This window comes from Sceloporus undulatus, chromosome 11 (assembly GCF_019175285.1).
Source record: "Sceloporus undulatus isolate JIND9_A2432 ecotype Alabama chromosome 11, SceUnd_v1.1, whole genome shotgun sequence".
NCBI lineage: Eukaryota > Metazoa > Chordata > Lepidosauria > Squamata > Phrynosomatidae > Sceloporus > Sceloporus undulatus.
In genome coordinates, this window is record NC_056532.1 from 7,063,163 (window position 1) to 7,088,914 (window position 25,752).

The 25,752-nt window shown below is 45.5% G+C and overlaps 4 protein-coding genes across 9 annotated transcripts in view; 2 read left to right on the forward strand and 2 right to left on the reverse strand.

Moving 5' to 3' along the window:
- Nucleotides 1-379: 379 nt before the first annotated feature.
- Nucleotides 380-25,752, reverse strand: part of SHPK (sedoheptulokinase) — a 938,822-nt gene continuing 913,449 nt past the window's right edge. Inside the window, exons 1-8 of one of the 5 annotated variants that reach the window (XM_042442366.1) lie at nt 11,405-11,584; nt 9,461-9,670; nt 9,011-9,152; nt 7,810-7,993; nt 7,202-7,354; nt 5,612-5,787; nt 4,431-4,631; nt 380-2,250 (exon numbers count right to left, since the gene is read on the reverse strand). In XM_042442366.1, coding sequence (XP_042298300.1) covers nt 1,856-2,250; nt 4,431-4,631; nt 5,612-5,787; nt 7,202-7,354; nt 7,810-7,993; nt 9,011-9,152; nt 9,461-9,667 — 1,458 coding nt within the window. In that variant the 5' untranslated portion in view covers nt 9,668-9,670; nt 11,405-11,584 and the 3' untranslated portion in view covers nt 380-1,855. Of the gene's footprint in view, nt 2,251-4,430; nt 4,632-5,611; nt 5,788-7,201; nt 7,355-7,809; nt 7,994-9,010; nt 9,153-9,460; nt 9,671-11,005; nt 11,162-11,404; nt 11,585-25,752 lie in introns of those variants that run through there. The other 4 variants (XM_042442367.1, XM_042442369.1, XM_042442365.1 and 1 more) reach the window with 4 other exon arrangements.
- Nucleotides 11,309-17,710, forward strand: CTNS (cystinosin, lysosomal cystine transporter). The gene is made up of 11 exons (XM_042442375.1): nt 11,309-11,618; nt 12,589-12,686; nt 13,096-13,171; nt 13,583-13,670; nt 14,160-14,263; nt 14,838-14,969; nt 15,474-15,573; nt 15,766-15,885; nt 16,117-16,287; nt 16,562-16,679; nt 17,127-17,710. Exons 2-11 carry the CDS (start codon nt 12,608-12,610, stop codon nt 17,255-17,257), a joined length of 1,119 nt encoding a protein of 372 aa, XP_042298309.1. The 5' UTR covers nt 11,309-11,618; nt 12,589-12,607; the 3' UTR covers nt 17,258-17,710.
- Nucleotides 18,575-23,907, reverse strand: TAX1BP3 (Tax1 binding protein 3). Of its 2 annotated transcripts, none has more exons than XM_042442390.1 (4): nt 23,767-23,907; nt 20,349-20,468; nt 20,147-20,224; nt 18,575-18,918 (listed from the first exon to the last, which is right to left on the reverse strand). In XM_042442390.1, exons 1-4 carry the CDS (start codon nt 23,803-23,805, stop codon nt 18,829-18,831), a joined length of 327 nt encoding a protein of 108 aa, XP_042298324.1. In that variant the 5' UTR covers nt 23,806-23,907; the 3' UTR covers nt 18,575-18,828. The 2 variants fall into 2 exon arrangements, with proteins under 2 accessions (XP_042298324.1, XP_042298323.1); XM_042442389.1 differs by having other exon boundaries at nt 18,575-19,594.
- Nucleotides 24,261-25,706, forward strand: EMC6 (ER membrane protein complex subunit 6). The gene is made up of 2 exons (XM_042442392.1): nt 24,261-24,416; nt 25,168-25,706. Exon 2 carries the CDS (start codon nt 25,192-25,194, stop codon nt 25,525-25,527), a length of 336 nt encoding a protein of 111 aa, XP_042298326.1. The 5' UTR covers nt 24,261-24,416; nt 25,168-25,191; the 3' UTR covers nt 25,528-25,706.

Below are 25,752 nucleotides of genomic sequence, written 5' to 3' on the forward strand. Positions count from 1 at the left end.
TGTTAAACTATCCATTGATCCTATTGAGAGATAGACTGATGTAGCAATCTGAGTGTTGGATAGGATTCCCAGAGGCCAGGGTTCAAATCCCTGCTCGGTCCTGGAAACCCACTCCTAACATGGACACATTCCTTTTCCAACCTCAAGGGATGGCAATGGGCAAACCACCTCTGAAGAAGCCATGCCAAGAAAAAAACCTAGAAGAAGGTCACCGTAAGTCATACTTGACTCGAAGGCACATCACCGTCATATTATTTCATCCACTACATCCTATAATTTCCATATTCCGATAAAAGAATATCCTGTGTCTCCTAATCATTCACAACCTTCTACGGTTTTTGAAAGTCCCCCCCAACCCTCCGCAACAAGCCTTATAATTCCTCAGAGACGGTTGGAAAAGGTCGACGAACAGACCTCCAGATTTTGGCCTGGTTTGGCTCATCTCATTTCACAGAAGCCAAAACAAAAGGGGAAAAACAGATCTCCCTTTTGGACTCTGACTTCATCTCCGGGACCAGCGCCTGCTTCAGGTCCCACTGGGCCTGGGATGGCATGGACTCAAAGCTATAGAGACTGTCTAAACCATCGCTCTGAAACAGACCATGCTCCTAAAGAGTCTAGATGTGCCTTTCATTTTATGGTCACTAACCCACTCTATGGGTATTTTGGAAACAAAAACTGGGAGTGTAGAGAGAGGGGAGAGGATTTCAATCAGGAGCAGAGAGCAGCCGGCGAGGAGAGGCTTTAACCTCCCCTTCTTCGTGGCGATCTTTGACAGACTCTACGACCCATCATCCTTTACCACCCATTGGCCTCTGAGGCTAGGGCTTTGCAAAACAGGTGTAAACATGATGCAAAGAAGTAGGCAAAACGCGCACAATGTAGAAGATGCAATTGCGGCAAATCAGTGTTTTATTATTTCCATTGCACTAAGGCATTTGCAAGCCACTCCCAAGGGAAAATAGACATTTGTTCCATGATCTTTTTTGGTCACATCCTAGAGAAGTTGTGATCGTTTTAGACTACGGTTCATAGAATCATCCAGTTAGTATGGTCCTTTTTCTAAAACCCAGCTTTGGGTACCGAACGTTGCTCAAATACCCAGGTCTTGAAGGATCGAAGACTAGGTATGGGGCGTTTGGTCAGTACAGGGTGAGCTCCATATATCTCACAGCTGGCATATTTCATCCTCACAAAAAAGATATGGAGGTGGCCCCTAAAAAGTGATTGTTCTAACTGGCAGAATGATAAAAGACTAAAGAAAAAGAATAGGTTGCTCCCTTAATTTGCAACGATCCAATCATCTCTGGTGTAACATTCATATACAGCTGAAGCTTTGATAAGATAAGACTATCCAATGACAGGTAAGTGCCATCTGGGACGGAAGGAGAAAGACAATGCTGGTCCTTTGTGTACAAAATGTGGAATTCACTGGGAATAAACATTAGGTGGGGAGGGTCCATGACAAACAATGCTTTCTTTCACCCCATACTTTCAGCAGACCACACTCTGGTCAAAGGATCCTTGCAGGCAGCTCGCTTTAAATGGGATGCATCCGAAGGAATCCTTCCTCTTGGGCCCATTCCTCCTTTTTAGACCCCAAGACAAAGGGAGGCAAGTGGCCTCTGGAGTCCCAAGTCTCCAATGACCAAAGCCTATGTAGCAACGCACATGTCCAACCCTCATCCTTAGGATGTGGCACGGAGGAATGATTAAAAACTTCTTATACAGCAGTGTCAAGGGTCTCTCCTACCTGCCTTTCCTCTGACCTGCATCTCAAAGCATGAAGTTCCCTGGTGTCTCTGCTCATGGCATGTTTTCTTTGCAAACCAAAAGTGCTGTGGCTGGTGTGACGTCACTTTCTGCGCATCACGGACAGGGCGGCACCCACGGCCGCATCCACATCCTTTCCGTAGACGACGGGAAACGGGTAGGCCTTCTCCACTTCTTGGCGCATCACCTCGTTCTTGTAAAGCCCGCTCCCGCCGGCCAATATGCGCTTCACCCCGGCCTCCTTCAGGCGCTCTGAAGACAGCATGGAGTGGAGGTTCTGGACCACACCGCGGCATAAGGCCCTGGTGACGTGGCCCAAGGAAAGGTCCGAGGCCGCGATCCCCGTCACCGAGGCCAACCTCTCAGGGGTGTGCCGTTCTCCGAAGACTGTGGGGCAAATGGCAAGGCCCGTGTCGGTTTGGGCCAAGGCAGCCTGGATCATCTGCGGGTAGAGATCTGATTCAGAGGCTTCAATCCCTGTTGGGAGAGAAAGAAAAGCTGAAAGGGAGCCGGCACTAATAAGACCTTGCCACTAGAATGTGGAAACAAGGAGCTGCGAGTAACAACGAGACCCATGACAAATCTAAATTACTGGCAAAGGGAAGCCATTTTAGAGAGGCCTCCCTCAATTCTGTCACCGCTGCCCATTTGGGATGCTCCCACTCTTTAAATTTGAGGACATGGGGGCTAAATCGGTTTCCCCCCCCCTACCACTCTTCTTTGTGGATTTAGGCCCCAGAAAACTCCCTTTTCAAAAAGGAAACATGTTTGTCACTCTCTCCAAGCTGCAGAACGGGCCCCATCTCTAGCCTTTTAACCGAGTGTCTTAATGATGCTTTAATTGATGATTTTAGTTACTTCCCCCTCCCCACTCGGTTTCCATTTTCTCCGGATTTCAAGCCCTTAATGGTTTGAGTGCTTCTGAGTCATTGATTCAGCCTTTCCCCCTCTGCTCCTTACTCTCTCCATCACCAGCCGCACATCCTGGGGAAGGGTCTCTGAACAGACTCCCCTCCACCCCCGCATTTTCTATACAGACCAGGCTGTCTCCTATAGAGCCCTGAGTGACTGTGAGGCCCAATAGGTAAAATCATAGAAACATAGCTCCAAAACACACTGCTGAAATAATTCAGTTTGAGACCGCTTTAACTGCTAAGGAATCCTGGGCATCGAAGTTTATTGTGGCACCAGAACTCTCTGACGGAGAAGGCTAAAGGTCTCGCACAACTACAGTTCCCAAAATCCCCTGAGCCAAGGCAGTTAAAGCGGTCTCAAACTGGATTATTTCTGCAGTGTGTTTTGGACCACAGGATCTCAAAGTTGGAAGGGACCACAAAGGCCATCCGTCCCAAACCCCTGCCATACAGAAATACACAACTGACACACTCCTGAACAGAATAGTTAGGCATAACTTACTATACTATACTATGCTATACTATACTATAGACTGTATTATAACAAGGAATAGTTAGGCATAACTCATTATTCTATACTGTATTATACTATACTATAGACCAGTGATGGTGAACCTATGGCATGCGTGCCAGAGGTGGCACTCAGAGCTCTCTCTGTGGGCACATGTGCCATCATCCCAGTACAGAGTTTGCCAGAGTTTGTTACTAGAAAGCCAGAGGGACATGGCACTTTGCAATAAATAAGTGGGTTTTGGGTTGCAATTTGGGCACTCGGCCTCGAAAAGGTTCACCATCACTGCTATAGACTGTATTATAACAAGGAATAGTTAGGTATAACTTACTATACTATACTGTACTATACTATAGACTGTACTATAACAAGGAATGATTCCACTCTTTCCATGGTGAAACTAACCAGGTTTTAAGTTACAGGTTGAGTCTCCCCTTATTCAAAACGCTTGGGACCAAAAGTGTTTCAGATTGTGGAATACTCGCATATCAATAATGAGATATCTTGGGGATGGGACCCAAGTCTGAACATGAAACTCATTTATGTTTTGCATGCACCATATACACATACGTGTAATGATTTTGCGCCTGGAACAAAGTTTGTGTACACTGAACCATTAGAAAGCAAAGGTGTAACTCTCTCAGACACCCATGTGGACAATTTTGGCATTTGAGATAAGGGGGACTAAGGCTGTACAGTGGTGCCTCGGGTTACGAAATTAATTCGTAACGCGGCCGCTTTCGTAACCCGAAAAGCCTTCGTAAGCCGAATTGCCATAGGCGCTAATGGGGAAAAGCCGCGATTCCGTGCGAAAAAGCCGAAAAAAGCACCAAAAGTTTTTTCGTAACCCGAAAAAACATTCGTAACCCGAAACAATAATTCCCTATGGGATTTTTTCGTATCCCGAAAATTTCGTAACCTGGGTATTTCGTATCCCGAGGTACCACTGTACTTTTATAGTTATAGGGCATGTGCGTTTTGAGAGAGGCCAAATGCTTTGTAGCATTGTGATGAGTTTTAAAGAAAAAGAGCCAAAAAGTAACCAACAAAACAGATATGCGCAGGCGTAATAATGTGGACTTATTCTCACAGACGTCACTAACAGGACGGCAGCCATAGATGTGAGTAAGGTGTCTATTAGACTGTAACAATTACTTTTAAAACCCCAATTCCCCCAATTCCTGGCCCACTCTTGTGATAGTAAGCCCTTCGCCATTCAGAACTGTTTTTACCCAGCTCTGCCATCCATCGGAGCAGCATGTTCACGAAGGTCGCCATCACGTTCCCGCCGTTCAAGGAGGCAGCCACTGCCAGGTAGCGATTGTCGAAATAGGGATAGTAGGCCACAGGGGAACGTGGGTCTGGACACTCCCCTGGCTGGAACCCGGAGGGCATGGAGACGGTCAGCTGTGCAGAGGTCCCAATGTTGAGAACTAGGAGGAAGAGAAAGGCAGTACGTTGGTGGGCCTTTCCCTCTAGGGCTAATCTCATCCACCACAAATCAGAAAGGCCGCCAACACCCAGATTTAATGGTCGCTTAATGTTTAGGGTCATAAAAAGAAACCCCTAGAACACAAAAGACCAGGTCGCTTTTTTTCCTCGTCACCGTTTGCAATGAAATAGCCCAAAACCTTTAAGTCCAAAAGGCTGGCAATGAATTGGGAATGCTCTTCCTCTGGAAAAGCTGGTGCGTGATGTGACAGCTTCAAAAGCTAGCAAGGATCCAAAATGGCTACCCTTCAAAGACTATATAGACCAGTGGTTCTCAACCTGTGGGTCATGAGTCCTTTGGGGGGTTGAACAACCCTTTCACAGGGGTCTCCTAAGACCATGAGAAAACACCTATTTCCAATGGTCTTAGGAACCGAGACGAAAATAATTGTATGGTTGGGGGTCACCACAACACAAGGGACTGTATTAGGAAGGTTGAGAACCACTGATATAGAAGAAGACAATGTGGCCTCAAACCGCTGCTACAGCTAAGTACCTTCTTGAAAGCTACAGGAAAAGAGATTCCACCTAAACCTTTGGAGGAACCTCTTGACAGTAAGAGCTGTTCAACACTCCATCGGAGGATGATGGTGTCTCCTTCTCTGGAGGTCTTTAAACGGAGGTCGAGGGTCCTTTGAGTGAGAGTTCCTGCATGGCAGAGGGTTGGACTAGATGGCCCTTGTGGTCTCCATGATCCTATCAAAGGCCTTTTGAATATCAGACACCACCTTCCTGAAATTAACCCAGCATTATCTTAATCTAACCCTGGAAAAGTTATCTTGAAATGGGAAGGGGAAAAGAAAGAGAAGGAGAGAAGAAAAGGAAAGGATTAAGGCAGGGGAAGTGTAGGAGGGTAAGAAAGGTTAGAGCATAATTTTTCCAGGTGCAAACTAGGGATCCCATCGGCCTTTGTTTCACATACCTGCGTCTGTGTTTTCTGTCATGCAAGAGTACACTGAGCACTGGAAATCTCCCAGGGCGGCTCCAACCTTGGTGCCCTTGGGTATCCCATGCCATGGGAAGGTGGTTTCCCCGGCCGTCTCCCCTGGCTGGACCACTTCAGGAAGCAAATGGACAGGGAAGCGTGATCCTTGGAGGCTAAAACCAGGAGGGAGAGACCAAGGGTGGTTAGTCCACACCAGAAGAAAAAGGACCAGGCGCTAGGGATGGGGGAAGACACACCTCAAGGTAATAAGAGACATGCGGGTTATGGGTCCATCCAACTGGTACCCAAGGCACAGGGGCATGCTGGGTGATTAAAATGAGAGACTCCAACCATCAACTCCCCAAAATTGGGTCTTTAAAAAAACAGTAACCAAGGATCTTCTCATAACAGCTGATCATAGTAAGTTGCTGGGCCTCTTCTCCTTGCCCCTTCGCCAACTATTTGAGCACTGCATCAACTACACAGAAGATCCAACACTTGGGGCCACCTCACCACCTCAATGCATTATTCCAGCCACACTGACCTCCAACTTTTAACTGAGCGTTGCAGAAAGATTAAAACATTTAAGCTTGTTGATTGTGTTGAACATTCAGATGGAGAACTACAAGTGGCTCAGGTCTACGAAAGCTCATGCTACCAGAATCTTCGTTTCAGTTAATCTCAAAGGTGAGACAAGAAGATCCCTTTGTAGATGTTTCCAGACTAACATGTCCCTGTCTTTGAATTCCTTCCCGTGCGTTAGTTCTTCAAAAGGTTAAGCGCACACATACACGCAGTTAGAAGTGACAAAGCCCTGCCGTAAGAGCACCCCGTCGACAACATGTTTTGCCAAACCAGGTTAGCAGTTAATGTCATGAGAGAGGAAACATGCATTGGGTTTCTCTGCCAACCTTGAACAGGCCTAACAAGCGGTTTAAGCCTCCTTGCCAGTTAATGGGGAATGGGGGAATCTTCCCAGATGTGGGGTCCTGGTCTACTGAGACACCCCAGACTCCATTTTCCTGTAAAGAAGAGGCCAGGATGCTTCAAAGGAATACCAGACGTGGCTTTTGTAGCCTCAGTGAGTTTCGTTGCACTTACTCCCAACAGGTAAGCATGAATAAGCTTGCAGCTTACAACTGATTAAACTTATCAAGGAGTGGCCATGTTGGCCATATATATTATAAGAACATCCAAAATCATCATATTTTTGTCTTCCAGAGCCCATACAGTCAAAGGAATGGCCTCTACCTGCATAGATATCCCTCCATACAACCCTGAAAACAACAACAACATCTGGACAAAATAACATCAATCTATTTTCCTTTCTTCTATACGATTTTTAACACATTTCCCTGATGAAGAAGCCAGTGGAGCTTTGAAATCTTGTGTCATGTATCTTTGGATGCCACAATGAAGGCAACTCTGGCGGGCATGAGGCTGGGAAAGGTTTCATGCTAGCCTCCAGTCTGACTTTTCGAGGATGTACGCCACTGGCAGGTCCATTGTATTGTATTGTATTGCATTGTATGTATACCTACAGTGCTTTACAGATAAAGTTGAATAGTAATAAAGTTTAATAATTACATGTCTGTATTCCAACTGTTACTGGTGGTGCTGAAGTATCCCCAGCTTGCTGCGTTCTGGATGGACATCCGTGGCCTTTCCTGTCCGCACAGCATGGCAACAACATAGTCTTGGATGGTTCCGGCAGCATCGTAAGGCTTCAGGAAATCGGGGCTATCCACCAGAAACAATAGTAGGTTACAGTTGATACATCTATTACATCCAAACCCTGGCATATATGTTTCATTCGTGGCAACTATCAAAATGTAGAGGTTTGTGAGACTTGCGGGTTCAAGAGACTGCAATATGCCCGCCCAGCTTTAGGCCATTAAATGCTACTTCTGAGACAAGACCCATTTCTTGTTTCCAACTTTCTGCTCCATCCTTTGAGGTTTACAACAACCGTGACTGCATCTGCACTGCAGAAATGGGGCTGTTTGACGCCACATGGTTCAATACTATGGAGTCCTGGGATTTGTTGTGGCACCAGAACTCTCTGACAGAGAAGGTTAAATACCTCACAAACTACAGATCCGGGGATTCCACAGCATTGAGCCACGGCTACAAAATGCCAGGTTGTGTTTAAAAAAGAGAACGTCGCCACGCAAAACCAAGAGACGTAGCAGTACCTGTTCTTTAAGTACCAAAAGATCGTGGCACAGCCATACCCAGTGGCCACGCTGAGGTGCGATTTCGGCCGAGGAAGGAAGGCCAGGAAGTGGCTGCCGCAGCGTCCATCTTGCCATGTGACCAGGCGGCTGACCTCCTCGGGCTCAAAGGTCCATCCGTCTTCGCTCTCCAGCCACTTGCAACCTATAAAGAGAAAACCTGTAGTAAGTAACGGAGGAGGCGATTCTCAGCACGCTTCCTAACATGTGAAACTCATGAGTTGGCAACTTCACACAAACAGTGCCCGGTCCCAAAAGCTCATTGCGGGTACGTTTGATGAGGCATCACATCACTTCTAGTTTTATAACTAACCAATGTCTGGCCAAGGTTTGGGGGGAATATGGAGGCGATGAGAGGACATTGAGGGTGTGTATAAAAAGTCACCCCAAATGCTATCTTGGAGAAATACGGATATAAATCAAACAATTAACATTTCAAAACGGCATCTAGAGTCTATGGTGGGCTACATTTTGGAGCTCTAAGGGTCTAATTTGGCCTATATAGACCACACTTTGCTGTAGTGGTTAGATAGGGTTAATGTTAGACTGGGACTTTGGAAAGCTAGGTTCAAGTCCTCAGGGAGCAACAAAGCTCTCTAAATGGCTCTCTCTTTTTCTCAGGTTAACCTCACAAGATTGTAATTGTGGGAGAGATACAGAAGGAAGGAGGACAGGTGCATACAATGCAACTGATAAAATACAACAAATAAGCAAAGACCGTCCAGGGGAGGAGGCAAATTTTAAAGCCATGTCAAAAAGAGAAGATGATGGAGAGGCTTCCCTAAGAGAAGGAAATTTCATAGCCTTCTGTTCAATTGCATCAGCTTGCCATTTGGAAAATGACCAGCTCTTAAAATGCCCATTAACACAGGGGGGAAAAAAGGAAAGATGAGATTAAAAATACTCACCATTTCGAAAGAGGAAAAATAACAACGCAAACGAATAAAAATCTTCATTTTTGGCTACTCCGCTCAGGAGGAGGAAGGGAGGATAAGGCATCCGTTTTAACGTTTGGACACATGCAGAGACTAAACTGCAAAGGTCCCGAAGGAAGAAAAACATGGCAAGGCTTCGCAAGTGTAAAAGCAAAGTAAAAACAAGCGCTTCCTCTTGAAAACATGTATATTTGATAAATGAGGAAGGGTTTTGGTTTTGTTCATACCGTGACCTGTTTTCCAGAAGACCACTCCGTGCATTTGTCCAGAGACGCCAATGTGGCACACTTTTCCAAGCGATTGCGAGGGGAGATTTGCGAGGCACGTGTTCAGCGCGGCAACGATTTTGTGGACATCTTGTTCGTCCCTCTGCAACAGCGACAACCAAAGAGGGAAAGAAAGTGAAGGTCCCAAACACACTGCAGGAAGAATCCAGTTTGAGACCACGTTAAACTGCCCTGGCTTAATGCTAGGGGACCCTGGGGATTGTAGTTTATTGTGGCACTAGGGCTCTCACTGGCGGAGAAGGCTCAATGTCTCACAAAACCACAGCAGCCATCTCCCATTCTTGTTCCGTGGCAACTAATATTCAAGGATAGACTGGCTCTGTGTTGTGAGGTTCAATCCATCCAAACAAATGGGCAGATCCTCATCATTTGACTTTATCCCCCTCTTACCTGCAGCCCAGTGGCGCCATGACTCTCCACTTGCGCCTTAGTGGCTTTGGTGCAGCTTGCAACCACAGTTGGCCCTCGGTCTGTTTCTTCCACCAAGACAGCCTTCACCGATGTGGTGCCCATGTCGATTCCCAAGACGCAGAAGGAATTGGCAGGTGGCACAGCAGGTTTTGAACCTGTGTCCTCAGATTCCGGTGGTGTCTGCATTGTCTGTAAGGAGAGAACAAGGATGGCATTAATGCACCTCACTTAAAACTTGGCTTAGAGCATGAAAAAATCTGCATATTTCGGATTTTGGAATTCCAGATACAGGAGACTGAACTTGTAACAACAAATTAAAAATTACTTAATCCAAAAAATAAATAATATTTATTTATTTTGATATTACATCTATATTTATTACATTTGAACAATATTTATTTATTTTTATATTATATCTATATTTGTTATATTTGTACAATAATTATTTATTTTTATATTATATTTATATTTTTTATTTTTGTAATATATTTATATTTATTATATTTGAACAATATTTATTTTTATTACATTTATATTTATTATATTTGTATAATATTTATTTATTGTTATACTATATTTATATTTATTACATTTGTACAATATTTATTTTTATATTACATCTATATTTATTATATTTGTATAATATTTATTTATATTATATTTACTATTTATTTTTTTATAATATATTAATATTTATTATATTTGTACAACATTTATTAACTTTTATATTACATTTATATTTATTACATTTGCACAATATTTATTTTTATATTATATTTATAATGTTTGTATAATATTTATTTATTTATTAAATATTCATTATTTGATTTCTCTGGTATTAATATTTTTATTTTCAACTAATGTCACTACAAGACATAACACAATGCTAATATAACATAGACATGACAATCTATTAAAACACATAAAACGTTATTATTTTACTCTAAACTAATATTTTATGCTGGTCCATGACTGTAATAAAATTATTCAGTCATTATTATTTAATATATAAATAATTGGGGTTTTAATTTATATTTTAATAATATTAATTTAATATTATTAAATTATAATTTAAAATATTTTAATAATATTAAATTAATAAATTTAATAATATTAATTGGAAATGTGTAATAATTTTTACACATTTCCAATTTTAAAAAAATACGTAAATATTAGCATTACAATTCTAGCAGGAAAAGCATATAAAATAAAAGTAATAAAATAATATACATAATACAATAAAATAATAGGAATCAAATAATAAAAAGGGAAAACGTACAAGAAGATAGCTATATAAATTTATTATTTATTTAAATAATAATAATAATAATAATAATAATAATAATAATAATTTATTTATTAATTTAAATAGTTTTAAAGCCTTGCAGTCCTGAGTTGAAACAAGTCAATACAAGACTGTAGCAACAAAATGGAAGCAAATTATATATATATGTATATGTATACTAATATATATATGAAGCCTAAATAAACCTAAACAGAAAAGAATACCAAACGGGCCCAGACCTGAGAGGGGTTACTTTTAAACATAATAACCCACTCAGGCCTCAAAAACTGAGAGTTTTGATGTTAAAAGTGGCTAAAGACTAACAAAGTGGCATCTGAGGAAATGAAAGCTCAGAAAGAGTGAACTTTGAAACAATTGTTGTTCTTCTTAGGCCCTCCTCCTCCTCTGTGCGCCACACCCAAGATGGCGGCTTCGCCCTCCCGCCGACAAGGGCAAGGAGTGGCCGAGCGTGGCCGCCATCTTGGGTGGGTCGCCGTCCCCTCAGGCCAAGGCCCACCTTTTTCTCCCTTTTCCGGCGACATTTGACGGCTGTGTGTGAAATTATACATTAACTAAGTTAGACTTAAACAACGGGAGGCCTGTTTTCGCAAAAGGAGGAGGAGGGAAATAAAAATTACCTCAGAAACGGCCCAGATCCTGCCACACCCAAGATGGCCTCCCCAGGAAGCAGAGCTTTCTATTCGCCGGCGTCGCCTCAGAGGCCTCGAAAGGCCTAGGCCCGGAGCCTAAAACGAAGAAAGACGTTGGAAGGAACGACTTGGGACGGAGGGAACGTCGTTGCTCCGTTCCCCTCAGGCTCCAGGGACATCTATTCCCTCACAAAACGTCCAGGTGGGACGGTTTAGACAAAAAAAACTCCAACTCCCAGCGTGCCCCGCGGCATGGGGCGCCCGCTTTCGGCTTTCGGGCTGCCGCGGGGCATGATGGGGCTTGTGGTTCCCGTAGGGTTCCCTTTTTCAAATCTAGGGTTTAGTATAGAAATATAAAGGGGAGAAGAAGGCCTATACTTATTTTAACATCCAAAATAACAAAGTTGGAGTGCTGTCAGATTACAGGAGCTACAGAAAAGCCAGCTATGAGAAAATAGAAACTATATATAAACTATCTATCTATATAAATAAATAGGTAGAATATCTATCTATCTATCTATCTATCTATCTATCTATCTATCTTTCGTCTGTCTGTCTGTTATTTTTATTTATAGTTATACATATAAATTATTTCCCTATATATATTTATATATGTGTGTGTTATTTATATATTTCTATATATATTTATGATATTTTATATATATACAGAAACACAAAATAAATAGGTAGAATATATATATATATATATATATATATATACACACACACACGTGTATGTGTGTATTTATATATATATATAATACATATATATATATATATATATATATATATATATATACTCAATGAAAGAATATATATATGTATATGTATATGTATATGTATTTCTATGAGAGGGTAGCTAAAAGTCAGAAAGCACTTGAAGGCACGCAGCAACGCCAAATAGCTGCGTATTCCGCGTTTGAGCTTAAACTTATTCGGGATGAACAAAGTTATTACGACGGACCTGCGAGGCAGCCCTCTCATGGTTGGCAAAAGGTGGCCAAAGAGCTCTTTGAGCTGGGATTTGAACTCGTTCCTCTCTGCTTTCAGCTCCAGGATGCAATCTCGACCCGCATTATCTTTTATCTTGTCCCCAGCCTCTTTCCTTCCTTCCAGCTAACCAAGACTTCCTCTTTTCTTGATGTTAATCCTTTGCCTTCTTTGTTTTACAGCTGTCAGCTGCTTGGCGCCATGGGGAGCAGAGCCGGCCTTTTCCTCCTGGCCCTCCGTCTGCTCAGCCTCCTTTCTCTTGCATTGCCGCATCTCTCTGGTAAGTCCCCTGGCCTTCCAAGGAAGGCATTTGTGGAAGAGGAACAAGCCTTCTCTGGCATGTGGCAACCATCTTTGGCAAGAGCATGCCGTGCCTTTCCTGAGACCCACTTGTCTTAGGAATCATAGAATCACAGAAGGGATCCCAAGGGCCATGCAGGAACTCAAAACCAAAGCATCCCCATCCAGCCTCTGTTTCAAGACCTCCAAAGCAATTATTCTTACAGTTATGAAGGTTTAGCTGGGATCTCTTTTCTCAGAATTGGAAAGCCACTTTCTTTGCTTCAGAACACCCTTGTGTGTCCTGCCTTCAGTTTTTCAAATGTCGAAATGAGTCTTGTGACCTCTTGAATGACTAACAAATTTCATCCATGTGTCACTTTGACTCCTTTGTGGTTCTTTTTTCGAAGGAGCCACGGTCCTCAAGGTCCCCGAAGAGGTTTCGCTAGAAAACGGCAGTTCGAAGAACATCACAGTGACTTTAAGGTGAGTTTTTATGAGCACCGGCTTCCAGGGTTGTCAACCTTTGCTCTCCGGAGGAGAAAAGAAGCCACTATAAAAGCAAGAGTCTGTTGCTCACCGTTTGCTCAATGACATCCATTTTTGGGATGCGTCTCTAAAGAAAAATGCAGCTTCTTCCCTTTCCCCCGTAGCAAAACAAAATATCACTTGTATTCTTTTTGTCATCTGCTGCTTCTTGACTATATTTTACTAGGTTACTAGGCCAGGTTGACTGGCAAGCCCCTATTCCTTGCATGGTTCTCTGAGCTTCCCAATCTGGGTGGACTCCAACTCCCAGCCTCCCCCACTCTTGGTTCTGGAGGCTCTGGCTGCTGGGAATTGCAGTCCCTACAATACCTTCTATCCTAACTGCTGCTCCTGTTCTGTCTTTCTCAGTCCTCCGCTCAATGAGACACTGGAGATCACATTTAACGTCACCTATTCGTCCAAGGAGAACCACACCATCGTTGAGCTGCCCAAGGAGGTAAGTTAGGAACCGAACGCATTCTGCATGCAGAAGGACCCAAATTCAATCCCTGGTATCTCCAGTCCAGGGAGATAACAGGTAACACATTCTCTGCCTCAAAGACCCTGCCAGTCAATGTGGGCAAAACCAGCTCCGATAGACACTGAGTTATGAACTCAATATAAGGCTGATTCTTCCATTTACGTTTCAGAAAGTTCCAGGGCAACTTTACATATAGACTTGTGAAGCTGGAGGAACTCTTACTGGAGGTCTAGAATCTTTCTTTGCCACAGCTCAATGGAAGAGTGTGCGCTCTCCATTAAGAAGGACCCAGGTTCAATTCTTGGTATCTCCAACTGAAAGCTGATGGGGAAAGAGCCTTCTCTGCCCTTGAGAATAGATGTCTCTCAGTGCAGCGAACGTTGAGCTGGATGGACTGGATAAAAGGGACCGTCGTCTGTGCCTTGGGCAGCTTCTCCCTTTCAGTATCCCTTGTGTCTTTTTCAGGTGATCGTAGCGGCAGGCCTGAAGGAGACCCACTTCCAAGTGAGAGCAAAAGATGTCGGACAGGTGACGGTCTACCTTCAGAGCAATGCCTCCAATGCAACAAGGTAAGCTGCCGCCAAACAAGGCTGAGCTGTCCAACTTGTGTGACCAGAGCTCTCCATTCTCTTTCTAACAGGATAGACACAGCTAAGCTGTCTAGGGCTAATGGGAGTTGTAGTCAAACAACGTTTGGAGGAACAGGCTTTGCCTGCTTCAAAGCCATTCAAAACCTTTCCTCCTAAAATTGATCCAGCCTGCTTTTATTATCACTAGCATGAAATAAATCTAATAATACAACAAGAATAGTTGAACTCCCCTTATCCACAACTAAAAGACCAATGGGATGATGGGAAGGTAGCCTAATGGGATGATGGGCAGGCGCTGGATTGGATAAAGGTGGCATACCATGGGCCAAAACATCTGCATGACAGTTTGCAGCAATGAAAAGTAAGCTGAGGACGAAGGAGGAAAGTGGGCTAGCAGAGGATTAGTTGGGACTATAACACTCAAAGGGTATGGCTTTCCTCAGCACACTTCCTATGCGGTTTTACAGCTGTGATCATAAGGTCTAGGAACGTGCCACTCCTTGACTACGGAGGACCGTTTCTCTGGTAATCTGATGCCAATCCCCTTTTGCAGGCCAAGAATCCGGTTCCTGGTCCTCCACAGCAATGCAGTGAGGATCCTGGACCAGGTGATCGGGTGGATCTATTTCCTGGCCTGGTCAATCTCCTTCTACCCTCAGGTGTTTGAGAACTGGAAACGGAAAAGGTAAGGAGGCAAGCCCGAATCCTGATACATTTTTTCAGTGGCGTCAAGTTAGCTAGTTTGAGTTCTTTTCAAGGGAAAAGCAGTCAGACTTGGATTCCCTTCTTTCTTCTCTTGCTTATTTATTTCATCCCCTGTTTAATCCCAGAATTATGAGCATCCCAAGGCAGCCTCTCAGTTAAAACACTATAGGGAGACTATAGACTGGGGGAAAACATTAACAGTTTTATGGCATCTTGAAGACAAGATTTATTATAGTATAGCACAGTGGGGTGCATTAACCATCCATGCTCTCAGTCTTAAGATACATCTACACTGTAAAGACAGTGCAGTTTGACACCACTTTAAGTGCTACAGCTCCATCCTATGGAGTCCCCCTAAACAAATGAATAGCACTTTACCTTTCGACTAATGCATCTCTTCAGAGGTCTGCGGTGTGACCATGGAGGAAATTGTTCTCCATAGATTTGCATGCTAACCCCCACCCTCTGGCTTTTTCTCCCGCAGCGTCGTGGGGCTCAGTTTTGACTTCATTGCGTTGAACCTGACCGGCTTCATCGCCTACAGCGTCTTCAACGTCGGGCTCTTCTGGGTCCGCCCTGTGAAGGTAAGGCGATGCTTCCGTTTCCTACCTTCTGGAAGCCCCTTCTGACACAGTTAAGAAGGTGGTTATGGCAGGGAGGGATCCGCAGAGTTGTCCCATTCCCAGACGGACTCTAGAACCCATCTGCTTGGTGACAGAAGCCCACACAAAAGGTACTCTCTCTGACCCCACTGGCTTCTGTCTCTTCCTACCCAGGAGCAGTTCCTGCAGCAGTATCCCAACGGCGTGAACCCGGTGGACAGCAACGACGTCTTCTTCAGCCTCCATGCCGTTGCCGTGACCCTCGTCATCATCCTGCAGTGCCTTATATATGAGGTGTCTAAACAACAGATGTGTTCTGGTCTACTTTACACCTCCTTCTCCCACAATTAAAGATCCCAATCCTGTACCCAGTACCCCAAATCCCTGAGTCCAGGCATCCCAAATTCCTCCCCTCTCAGAGCGCTGGAAAGCAGCCTTGCATTCTCCCTCAGCGGGTACCAAGGGCACCGTCTGCTGCTTTGGCATCCTCACGACACGTTTCTTCCTTGCTTTGTATCCCTGCAGAAAGGGAGCCAAAAGGTCTCCCGGATCGCCATCGGCTTGCTGGTTGTCGGCTGGATTTTCATCTTCACCACCTTGTTTGTGGCCGCGGCCGGAGTCATCACCTGGCTTCAGTTCTTGTTTTATTTCTCCTACGTAAAGCTGGCCGTCACTCTCCTCAAATACTTCCCACAGGTAAGCAGAATGGACTGCACATCCCTTTGCCTTAAATTCTAGAGCACAAGAGACTAAATCCATTTCCATTTCTCATCCTTCACATTTAAGGTTTAAGATAAGCTTTCTTGTCTTGTAGCATTGGGAGATAGTGTGGGATTGTTTAGGGGGGTTGAGAGGACCGGTGTGGCCACAAAAGCACAAGGGGGAAAAGACACAGGGGAACCAGGCCATAAGAAGTTCGGGGACGAGACCTTTTTCTGGACTTATTTTCATCCACTCTTTTTCCTCTTAGGCCTACATGAATTTTCGCCGCAAGAGTACCGAGGGCTGGAGCATTGGCAACGTCCTGTTGGACTTTGTGGGTGGCAGCTTCAGCTTGCTTCAGATGTTTCTACAGTCCTATAACAACGGTAAGTGTCCTTCGTTGGACCAGACCCCAGGACCTTTTAGATTACGACTCCCAGAATCCCCCAGCCAGCCTGAATACCTTATTTTCCCTCTGCAGTCGTTCTCAAAATGACAACAGAAAAGGATGCAACGTCTCTTCCGATTGCCATTTTGAGATCCCTGCAAAGTGAAACTGAGGCATTTGGTGCGGGGAACACTTTTCCTATGTTTTGGGGTGCAAATTGCCCCTAAATTGTGCCCAAACCACAATTTTTAAGACTTGAGGAGTTTGTGGATTTGGGGGTGGTCTTAAGAGCCATTAAAGTGAATTCCATCAGCCCAAATCCTGCATTTGCCTTACACTGGGTTAGGATGTTGGATTGGGACATGGAAGACCCAGGTTCTGGTCTTTTCAAACGTGACCTGAAGCCAGTTGGAGAACATCCTCTTGTTTTATCTCACCCTTTTAGATGAGTGGAAACTGATCTTTGGGGACCCCACCAAGTTTGGCCTCGGCCTCTTCTCCATCTGCTTTGACATCGTCTTCATCGTCCAGCACTACTGCTTGTATCGGTCTGAGGAGTACCAGTTCTTTGCGTAACCATCTCCCACAACGCATGGGTGCACCGTCTAAATTTGCCAGCGTCAGCTGCCACAGACACTAAGACTTGCAGAAAGACAGTGACTCTGGTTCCCATCTGAGGAAGGCAGCCCTCCTCGATTTAACTACCTTCTGGTGCCTTACTCTTTTGCTAAGATGTAGTTCTGATTTCACTGTGTCACCCAAAACGTTATTGCCTTCAAAGAAGGCAGTCAGGAAGACGGCTTCCATCCAACCGATCTGTGAACTGTGGACTGGGCACTCCAGCCTTCCCCTCTTGTGGCAAAGCACAGAGAGATCACTGGACCAAACCTGACGACCCTTTCTTCCATGGAAGCATTCCATTTGCACTGAGGAGCTGCTGAACTAGGCTGCGTAAACCTGTATTAACTGGGACTGAAGCAACTTCGGAGTGAGTGTCAGTGTGAATTAAATCTTAGCATAAAACTTTCAGCATTGTGGTTATGACTGAAGTGCAAACCTTTTGGGTGGCAGGGCTTCTTTCCCCAGGTATGCGCCAGGTTCAAGCCCCAGAATCCCCAGTTAGAGCTAGGAAAGGTCCCACATTGACACAACCAGTCATTGAACCACTTAGACATTTGCCGAAGTCCTAAATCTCATCTAGAACCCAAGCTGGGCTGGAGTGGACTAGAAATGGCAGACCTTTGATCCAATTGTGGTAAAGCCCTTTATATTAACCGGGTTTAAAACTCTGCTTGAATGGTCTACAAAACTTTGAGACCGCACCCTGCTTGGAATGCTAGTGTTGAGTATGTCCAGAAATGTGGGGAATGCGCAGGGCGAACGTGTCGCGCTGCGTCTGCTCAGGATAAGTCTTACCTGTCCTTGCATTCTTGAGTCAGGAAGGAAAGAACGAAGCCTCCTGATGGATTGCTCTTTCTACTCGAAGGATTGCTCATTCTACTTGAAGCATTGCTCATTCTACTTGAACTTGTTCACAGTAGACCAAGCGGCCGTCGGATCCATCTGGAGACCGTGCTCAACACAGACACACACAGAGAGAGACGCATATCCTTACCTTGCTTATGTTTTGGGAGCTGTTGGAACAAGACACAAGCTGCCATTCTCACAGTTGAGTCTGTGAGGCTCTCATGGTGACATGCAGCCATGTGCCACAGAGAAAGAAACGCATCTCCAGACAACATCTCCTTTGAACCCTCATCCAAGGGCTATGAATCCCAGTGTCCAGGAAGCACCGTTATTCCTTCCTATAGGGAACAAGGTGGTTTCCCAGATATGACCCTTCTTGCCTTTTTGGCTTGCAACCCCTTCACAAAACGCACAGGCAACCAGACGGAAAGTCCTGCTTAGTTTATTGTGTGTCAAACAACATGTGGCAAATGTGTCGACAACTCCCCCCGTCCCTCAAAAATCAAGGCTGGTGTGGTGAATTGGCAACCATTCTGTGCACACCCACAAGGCTTTGTAAAAGATAAAAAACCCACACACACACACACACACCAAGAAATCCTACATTTCATCAAAAGAGACAGTCCCAAAGCTATCTTGGAATCAGAAGTACAAAAAACACACAGTGATAAGAGAGGCATCTAGTGGTATTGGCAGACTGGCAACTTCGTTTTCGTCCTGTCGGGCAGAGGATTAATGCCACCGAAGTCAAGTGGAATAGCAGGAATATACTGAAATGAGACAGACAGGGCAATTTTTACCAAGGGGGGGGGGGGAAGTAGTTATTTACGGCTATTGAAAATAAGGTCTTCTGTTTTAAAAAGAACAGGTTGTAAGAGCTCTGGGTGCTTTAGCCACAGAAAGTTTCCTTTGTACTTTAAAGGCCGATGCCGCAGGTTTACCTGCTGCCGACAGTTCTCCGTTCGCGGAAGGTTTTGGGACCAAGCCACCGGGAACATCTCCAGCGGCAAAGCTGGATCCGACCCATCTGAGCCATGTCTTGTACAAGAGAATAGGGAGAGTTCTTCTGCGCAAGTTGCCTGGTGCGGCTAGTTAGTACAGGGGCCCACCGCAACCAGCGCCATCTTTGTGGAGGCAACAGGGCAGATGCTTCTACAAAGATGGTGCCGCCTCACAAGCACAAGCACCGCTCTGGCTGAAAGGTTTTGGTCTGCAGTGGGGGAGCCCTGGTCTCGCCCCGGGTGACCGGTCCGCCGTGCGCCGTCCATATCTCGCCCACCCGTTCCTAAGCCGTCCTCAATGGCACGGCGGGGACATCATTGACTGCTGCACCGCCTTCTGGAGGGAGTGCCTCGTCACCAGGAGCCGGACCACCTCCTCGTTCCGCTTGGTCAGCCTCTTGCGCGCTTGGTCGTGCGTCACCATGGTCATGTCCCACCCATTCACCTGCAAGGATTTAGCAAGACTGAACAGGGCGGCGGCGGATCAAGCAGAAAGGGCATACAGGTTGCTGGCATTGCCTGCCTGCAACTCCGAAGCAGTCTTGAAAGCTGTGGGTCTGTTAGCTTCATTCCTCCCACCCCTTTCTAGAAGCTCTTGGAAGTAACTTCTCTAAGCATAGATGAGCTCTAAGACCATGATCTGAACCCACTAGAAGAATGGCTTTGCTCCTTTGCTCACCATGCTAAGCTGGTCCAGAAAGTGCCAAGAGAAGCCATCCTCCCAAATTCAGGTGCCAAGCAATATCAGAGCAATGCCAACCTCCCAGAAAGTACTCGGACCCTTGGACTGAATCCGGGAACAAATCCAGCTCCATTCCTGCTATATATACACACTTGCCTTGAAGTAAATCCCATGGAGCTAGTGTTCATATTCAACTTCCATTGCACTCATATTGTTATAGATTTGCCCTTCTAGGTTGAAAAAACCAGGCACCGCAAGAGAAACCCAGTAAACCCAGCCAGCTGCAGCTCCTTAGGCCCAGAGCATGAGGCTTACCTGCATGATCTTGTCTCCAACCTGAAGCCCTGCCACTTCCGCTGGGCCGCCTTCGGTCACTCGGGTGACATAAATGCCCTAAAGGAGGGACAGAAAGAGAATTTGTCAGCAGAGAAATGCAACATCTAGCCAGCGTTTGGGGAAAACACCATGGGCCTGGAGACGGCTGGCCAAATGGTCAAAAAGGCTTTAGCATGCTAACCTTGTCGGTCTTGTCTTCGGAGAAGGGGTTCTGAGCCGGGTCTTGGTCAATGCCGCCTCCGATGCTGAAGCCCAGGATCAGGTTCTCTCCTTGGCGGAGTTTGTGGATTTCAACTCTTTGCTGAAAAGGAGGAAGGAAGAGAGGGGCAAGGAGGAAAAAAAGGCACATCAGAAGCAAGCATCAATTTCAGGCTCAGCTACACCCTATGAATATATATATGGCCATGTTGGTCCTGGTTTTGCTAATAAAGAGAACGCTTGTCTAACAGACCAATGGGGATCACTAACAAGATGGCTTTGAGTCCGGAGAGAGACAGGTTCCTCTTTTCCAAAGAGAGCCCTAAAGGATCAGACCAGTGAATATCACATAGGATCCCCTTCTTGCGATAGAAGGAAACTAGGAAAGGGCTAGAACTCACCAAGCCCTATGAGGAGCGGCTTAGGGAGCCGTATATGTTTAGCCTGGGGAAGAGAAGGTTAAGAGGTGATATGAGAGCCATGTTTAAATACTTGAAGGCATGCCATATTGAGGAAGGAGCAAGCTTGTTTTCTGCTGCTCCAGAGAATAGGGGACAATGGATGCAAGGTCCAGGAAAAGATTACTCCTCAACATTAGGAGGAACCTTTAGGTCTGGAAACCATGAAGCCCTATGAGGAAAGATTAAGGGATCTGGGTATGTTTAACCTGGAGAAGAGAAGGTTAAGAGGTAATATGATAGCCATGTTTAAATATTTAAGGGGTGCCATATTGAGGATAGAGCAAGCTTGTTTTCCGCTGCTCCAGAGAACGGGACCAGCAGCAATGGCTTCAAACCACCTCAACATTAGGAAGAACATCAGTGGAAGATGCTGCCTCAGAGTACGGTGAAGTCTCTTTCTTTGGAGCTGGGATTGTGTCCTCTTTCATGGCAGAAGGGAGCTGGATTGAATCGTCCTTGAGGCCTCTTCCAAGACTAGGATCCTATGATTCAAAAGAGCCTAAGACAGCTGCTCCATACCTTGGTTTACCCTTCCTCTGAAGCTGAGAGAGTGAGACTTGGTCAAAGTGGGTTCCCACGGCTGAGCAGGGATGCAAAACCTGGTCTCCTGGTGCAACATTCAAACCACACCGGCCCTCATAAGAAAGAATAAGCCACAGAGATGGCAAGCAACAACCCAAGTCTAAGGAGGAGCTAACCTTCTCCGCTGGGAAAAGACAAGCGAAGGGAAGCGAGGGACTGGTTTTAAACTGGAGGGCTCTGGTTCCTTCTCCTCTCCATGAGAGACCATTCCCCCCCAGAGCAAGGAAGCTCTAAATGAAAGGACGCATCAGATTGACTTCATGTAAACAAGTGCCCTTTTATGCCTTTTTGTGAACACTGGAGGCTAAAGCCGGCGATGAGCTCATGAGCAAGTCCTCACACAAAGAGATAAAAAGAGAGGGAGGACAGCCAAACCAGGCGGAGGACAGGCGCATGTGGCCGACAGCCTCAAGTGGGCCATCGCCTCCCAAACTGGATGCGGCTGGAAGGACGGCGCGGGGCACAATCGCGCAGTGTTTGCCGCATGAACCAAAGCCAGACGACCGCTTTTAGGGCATGATGGTGTCCATGACGGCTGGGGAATGCTGTCCCTATCCATGAGGTTTGCTCAGAGGAGGTTTGCCATGGCCATCCTCTGAGGCTGGGAACATGTGACACATGGCCGAGCCGGGAATCGAACCCAGATTTGCAGTCCAATGCTCAAACCACTGCGCCACGCTCTCGCCATGTGTTAAACCGTGCGTTCCCCACCTCAATCTAAAAGGAAAGGCAGGCAAGAAACAGGTATTACTATTCGCATTACTTATCTCTCCGTTCTGTGTCCCAAAACCTTCGCTGGGCCACTCCTTTCATCGTTTCGATAATGGCCGAAGACCTAAGAAGTGTATGTCTCTGTTGTATTCCTATAAAGATGAACTCCGCCTTTGAGTAAGGAAAGGGGTTACTCTTGCGTCCGAACCCAGAACCAAGATACACCGCTTACCAAAGGATTAAACTGAAAGTAAATCAATAAAGGAGGTTCTGGGCTGGGCTGCTTGCACTTGTCGAAATCCACACACATTGCACTTACTCACTCCCCAAATACATTTTCAGTCCCTGGGGCTATTTGCTATGGCAGCCCCTCCCTTGGGAGGCGAAGGGATCCGGCGGATTCAAAGGGATCTAGTCCTGCAAGAGCTGGCTTCGGAAGGCGGGGTAAGAAGAACCAGGAAAAGAGAGAAGGACAAAGTTTAAGGTTGGCATGAGCGCAAGAGGAAGAAACGTACATGAATGGACAAGGAAGAAGACGTTGGAGGTGTGTACCCCAAAAGGAACCCCAAAAATCACAAGAGGTTTGGGATAGGATTGGGAACAAGGGGATGGACTTGGGGCTACGAACGTCCCGGATGAAAAAGGGACAAATACAAATACTACTACTACTACTAGTACTAATGCGGGTTCAGCCTAAGATTGCAGACCCCGCCCAAAAGAGGACAAAATAATAATGCTTCCTAAAGGGATGGGGAAATTAATCCCATTAGAAGACTCCCTGCCCCTGAAGTTACAACTATGAGGAAAAGGAGACTTAGGAAGTCTGAAGTTGTAGCGACGAAGTGCTAGAAACATTCAAGACGCTCAGGAACGGAAGTTAATTTTAACGACATGTAATGTAATTATACTCACGCAGTTCACAAAGACACAGGGCTACTTGTATTAATATAGATTGTACAATATATATATATATGTGTGTGTGTGTGTGTACATATGATGCAATTATATACACATTCGGTTCACAAAGACCTAATAATATAGATCTGACTACTGTATATATATTTTGTGTGTGTGTTTATATATATATATGTGTGTGTGTGTACATAGATACAATGCAATTGTACGCATTCAGTTCTCAAAGATCTAATAATATAGATTTTACTACATATATATGTGCATACACACACACACACACACACACACACATATAATGCAATTGTACACATTCAGTTCACAAAGACACAAAGATCTAATATAGATTTTACTACATATATATGTATGTGTATATATATATACATATATAGAATGCAATTATACACATTCAGTTCACAAAGAGACATGACTACATGCATTAATATAGATTTCACTATATATATATATGTATGTATGTATGTACACACATACACATATATCTAGCATACAACTATGCACATTCTCTTCACAACCCAAGAATACTAATAGAATTAGTCTGTATACTATATATATATATATATATATATGTAACAATTGGGTGCAAGGGTGGCTATTGTCCTTTTCCTTTTGTTAAACCTCCCCTATCCCTCCTTGTCTTCCTCTGTATGAAGAGACTTGCAAAAGAATAAGCCTATTGTTATTATAGTCCTCTGAGGATGGCTGCCTCTCCCTTACCACGACGGCCGTGACTGGCTGGCCTGGGATATGCGACATCGCCCCAGCAGGGACCCCCAGCTTCCTCCCTTCCTCCGATCCGCCTCCTTCCTCTGCCTCAGAGCGAACAAAAGCCGAGCGCCAGGGGGGCAGCTTTTAAAACCTCGGCCACGCCCACTGCTCACCTCCGCCCCGCCCACGGCCACGCCCCTCCACCCATGTCAGCCACGCCTCTCCTTGTTCCTTCCGTCCGAGGGACAAGGAAGGTACAGTACAGTATAGGGCTTTCTTGAGACGCTCTAGCCCTTTCCATATCTATGGTGGAGAGAGTGAAAATCCCAACCAGGCTTTCACCATAGAGATGTTTAAAAAAGGGCTAGAGCGTCCCAATGTGAGGAAACCGGAAGTTCTAAACAAAAGGCCGGAATTGATGTCTTTAACCTCACCATAGAGATGAAAGAAAAGGGGCTAGAGCGTCCCCATGAGAAAACCGGAAGTTCTAAATAAAAGAGCGGAAGTGAACTTTTCTGAGGGAAAATAAACGAGGAGGGGGTTGCTGACGTCACGGGGCGGAGCCTTTCTTTTCTCCTACCAAGATGGCGCCTTTGGCTCACTTCCGGTGAGGTCGGCTGAAGAGGAGATAACCATCGAGGAGAAAATAAATTAAAAAGGTGAGGAGCATTCCATATATATATATATATATATATCTTAATGCTATCCACATATTCACTATCTAGTGTGATGCAGCAGCTAACAAGGCCAATGCGATTCTAGGCTGCATCAATAGAAATCTAGTTTCTAGATCAAGGGAAGTAATAGTGCCACTCTATTCTGCATTGGTCAGGCCCCACCTGGAATAATATTGTGTCCAGTTCTGGGCACCACAAGTCAAAAAGGACATTGAGAAGCTGGAGCCATGATGTGTCCAAAGGAGGGTGACTAAAATGGTGAAGGGTCTGGAAACCATGAAGACCTATGAGGAAGGACTTAGGGAGCTGGGGATGTTTAGCCTGGAGAAGAGAAGGTTAAGAGGTGATATGATAGCCCTGTTTCAATACTTGAAGGGATGCCATATTGAGGAGGGAGCAAGCTTGTTTTCTGCTGCTCCAGAGAATAGGACACAATGGAGCAATGGATGCAAGCTCCAGGAAAAGAGATCCCAGCTCAACATTAGGAGGAACCAACTGAGAATAAGGGCTGTTTGACAGAGGAACACACTGCATCCTCAAAGATTATAGTGGAGTCTCCCTCCTTGGAGGCCTTTAAACAAGAGGCTGGATGTCCATCTGTTGGGGATGCTTTGATGGAGAGTTCCTGCATGGCAGAAGGGGGTTGGACCGCATGGCCCTTCTTGGGGTCTCTCCCAACTCTACGATTCTATGAATTGATGCACCATTCTCACTTTTGCACTTTCCCCGACAGCTTCCCTGAAGGAGAGCCAGGACTATGGCCATGGCGGCGGTGTCCAAGCGGGAAGGCCCTCAATTCATCAGCGAAGCGGCCGTCCGAGGGAACGCGGCCATTTTGGATTACTGCCGGACGTCGGTCTCGGCCCTGTCGGGGGCCACGGCGGGGATCCTGGGCTTGACCGGCCTCCACGGCTTCGTCTTCTACTGCCTGGCCTCCGTCCTCCTCTCTGCGCTGCTGGTCCTCAAAGCCGGGAGGCGGTGGAACAAGTACTTTAAATCCCGGAGGCCCCTGTTTACCGGGGGCCTCATCGGCGGGCTCTTTACCTACGTCCTCTTTTGGACTTTCCTCTATGGCATGGTCCATGTTTATTAGGAAGGAAAAGAAGGTGTAGTCTCGACGGCGCGGGAGGACTGTCGCCGAAACCGTCGCCTCATCCTTTAGGCCCAACCGTTGGGGAGCTTCGTCGTCAATGCGTCGCTTGCACTGTTAACACTGTCTATAACTTATGTGGCAAAATCATTAAACACAATGTGAGATTTGAGTCATTAAAACCGTGCCTGGCGTGTAAATATCTATGTAGAGAGGCGTCTTGTACCT

Excerpts from the sequence above, each read along its gene's own strand:
- CTNS (XM_042442375.1), top strand. The coding sequence starts at position 12,608 with ATGGGGAGCAGAGCCGGCCTTTTCCTCCTGGCCCTCCGTCTGCTCAGC. Across the intron at positions 15,574-15,765 it reads TCTGGGTCCGCCCTGTGAAG|GAGCAGTTCCTGCAGCAGTA; the intron begins GTAAGGCGATGC and ends CTTCCTACCCAG. Across the intron at positions 16,680-17,126 it reads TCTACAGTCCTATAACAACG|ATGAGTGGAAACTGATCTTT; the intron begins GTAAGTGTCCTT and ends TCACCCTTTTAG.
- TAX1BP3 (XM_042442389.1), bottom strand. The coding sequence starts at position 23,805 with ATGTCGCATATCCCAGGCCAGCCAGTCACGGCCGTCGTG. Across the intron at positions 20,225-20,348 it reads CCGAAGACAAGACCGACAAG|GGCATTTATGTCACCCGAGT; the intron begins GTTAGCATGCTA and ends TCCCTCCTTTAG. Across the intron at positions 19,595-20,146 it reads TTGGAGACAAGATCATGCAG|GTGAATGGGTGGGACATGAC; the intron begins GTAAGCCTCATG and ends AAATCCTTGCAG.
- EMC6 (XM_042442392.1), top strand. The coding sequence starts at position 25,192 with ATGGCCATGGCGGCGGTGTCCAAGCGGGAAGGCCCTCAATTCATCAGC.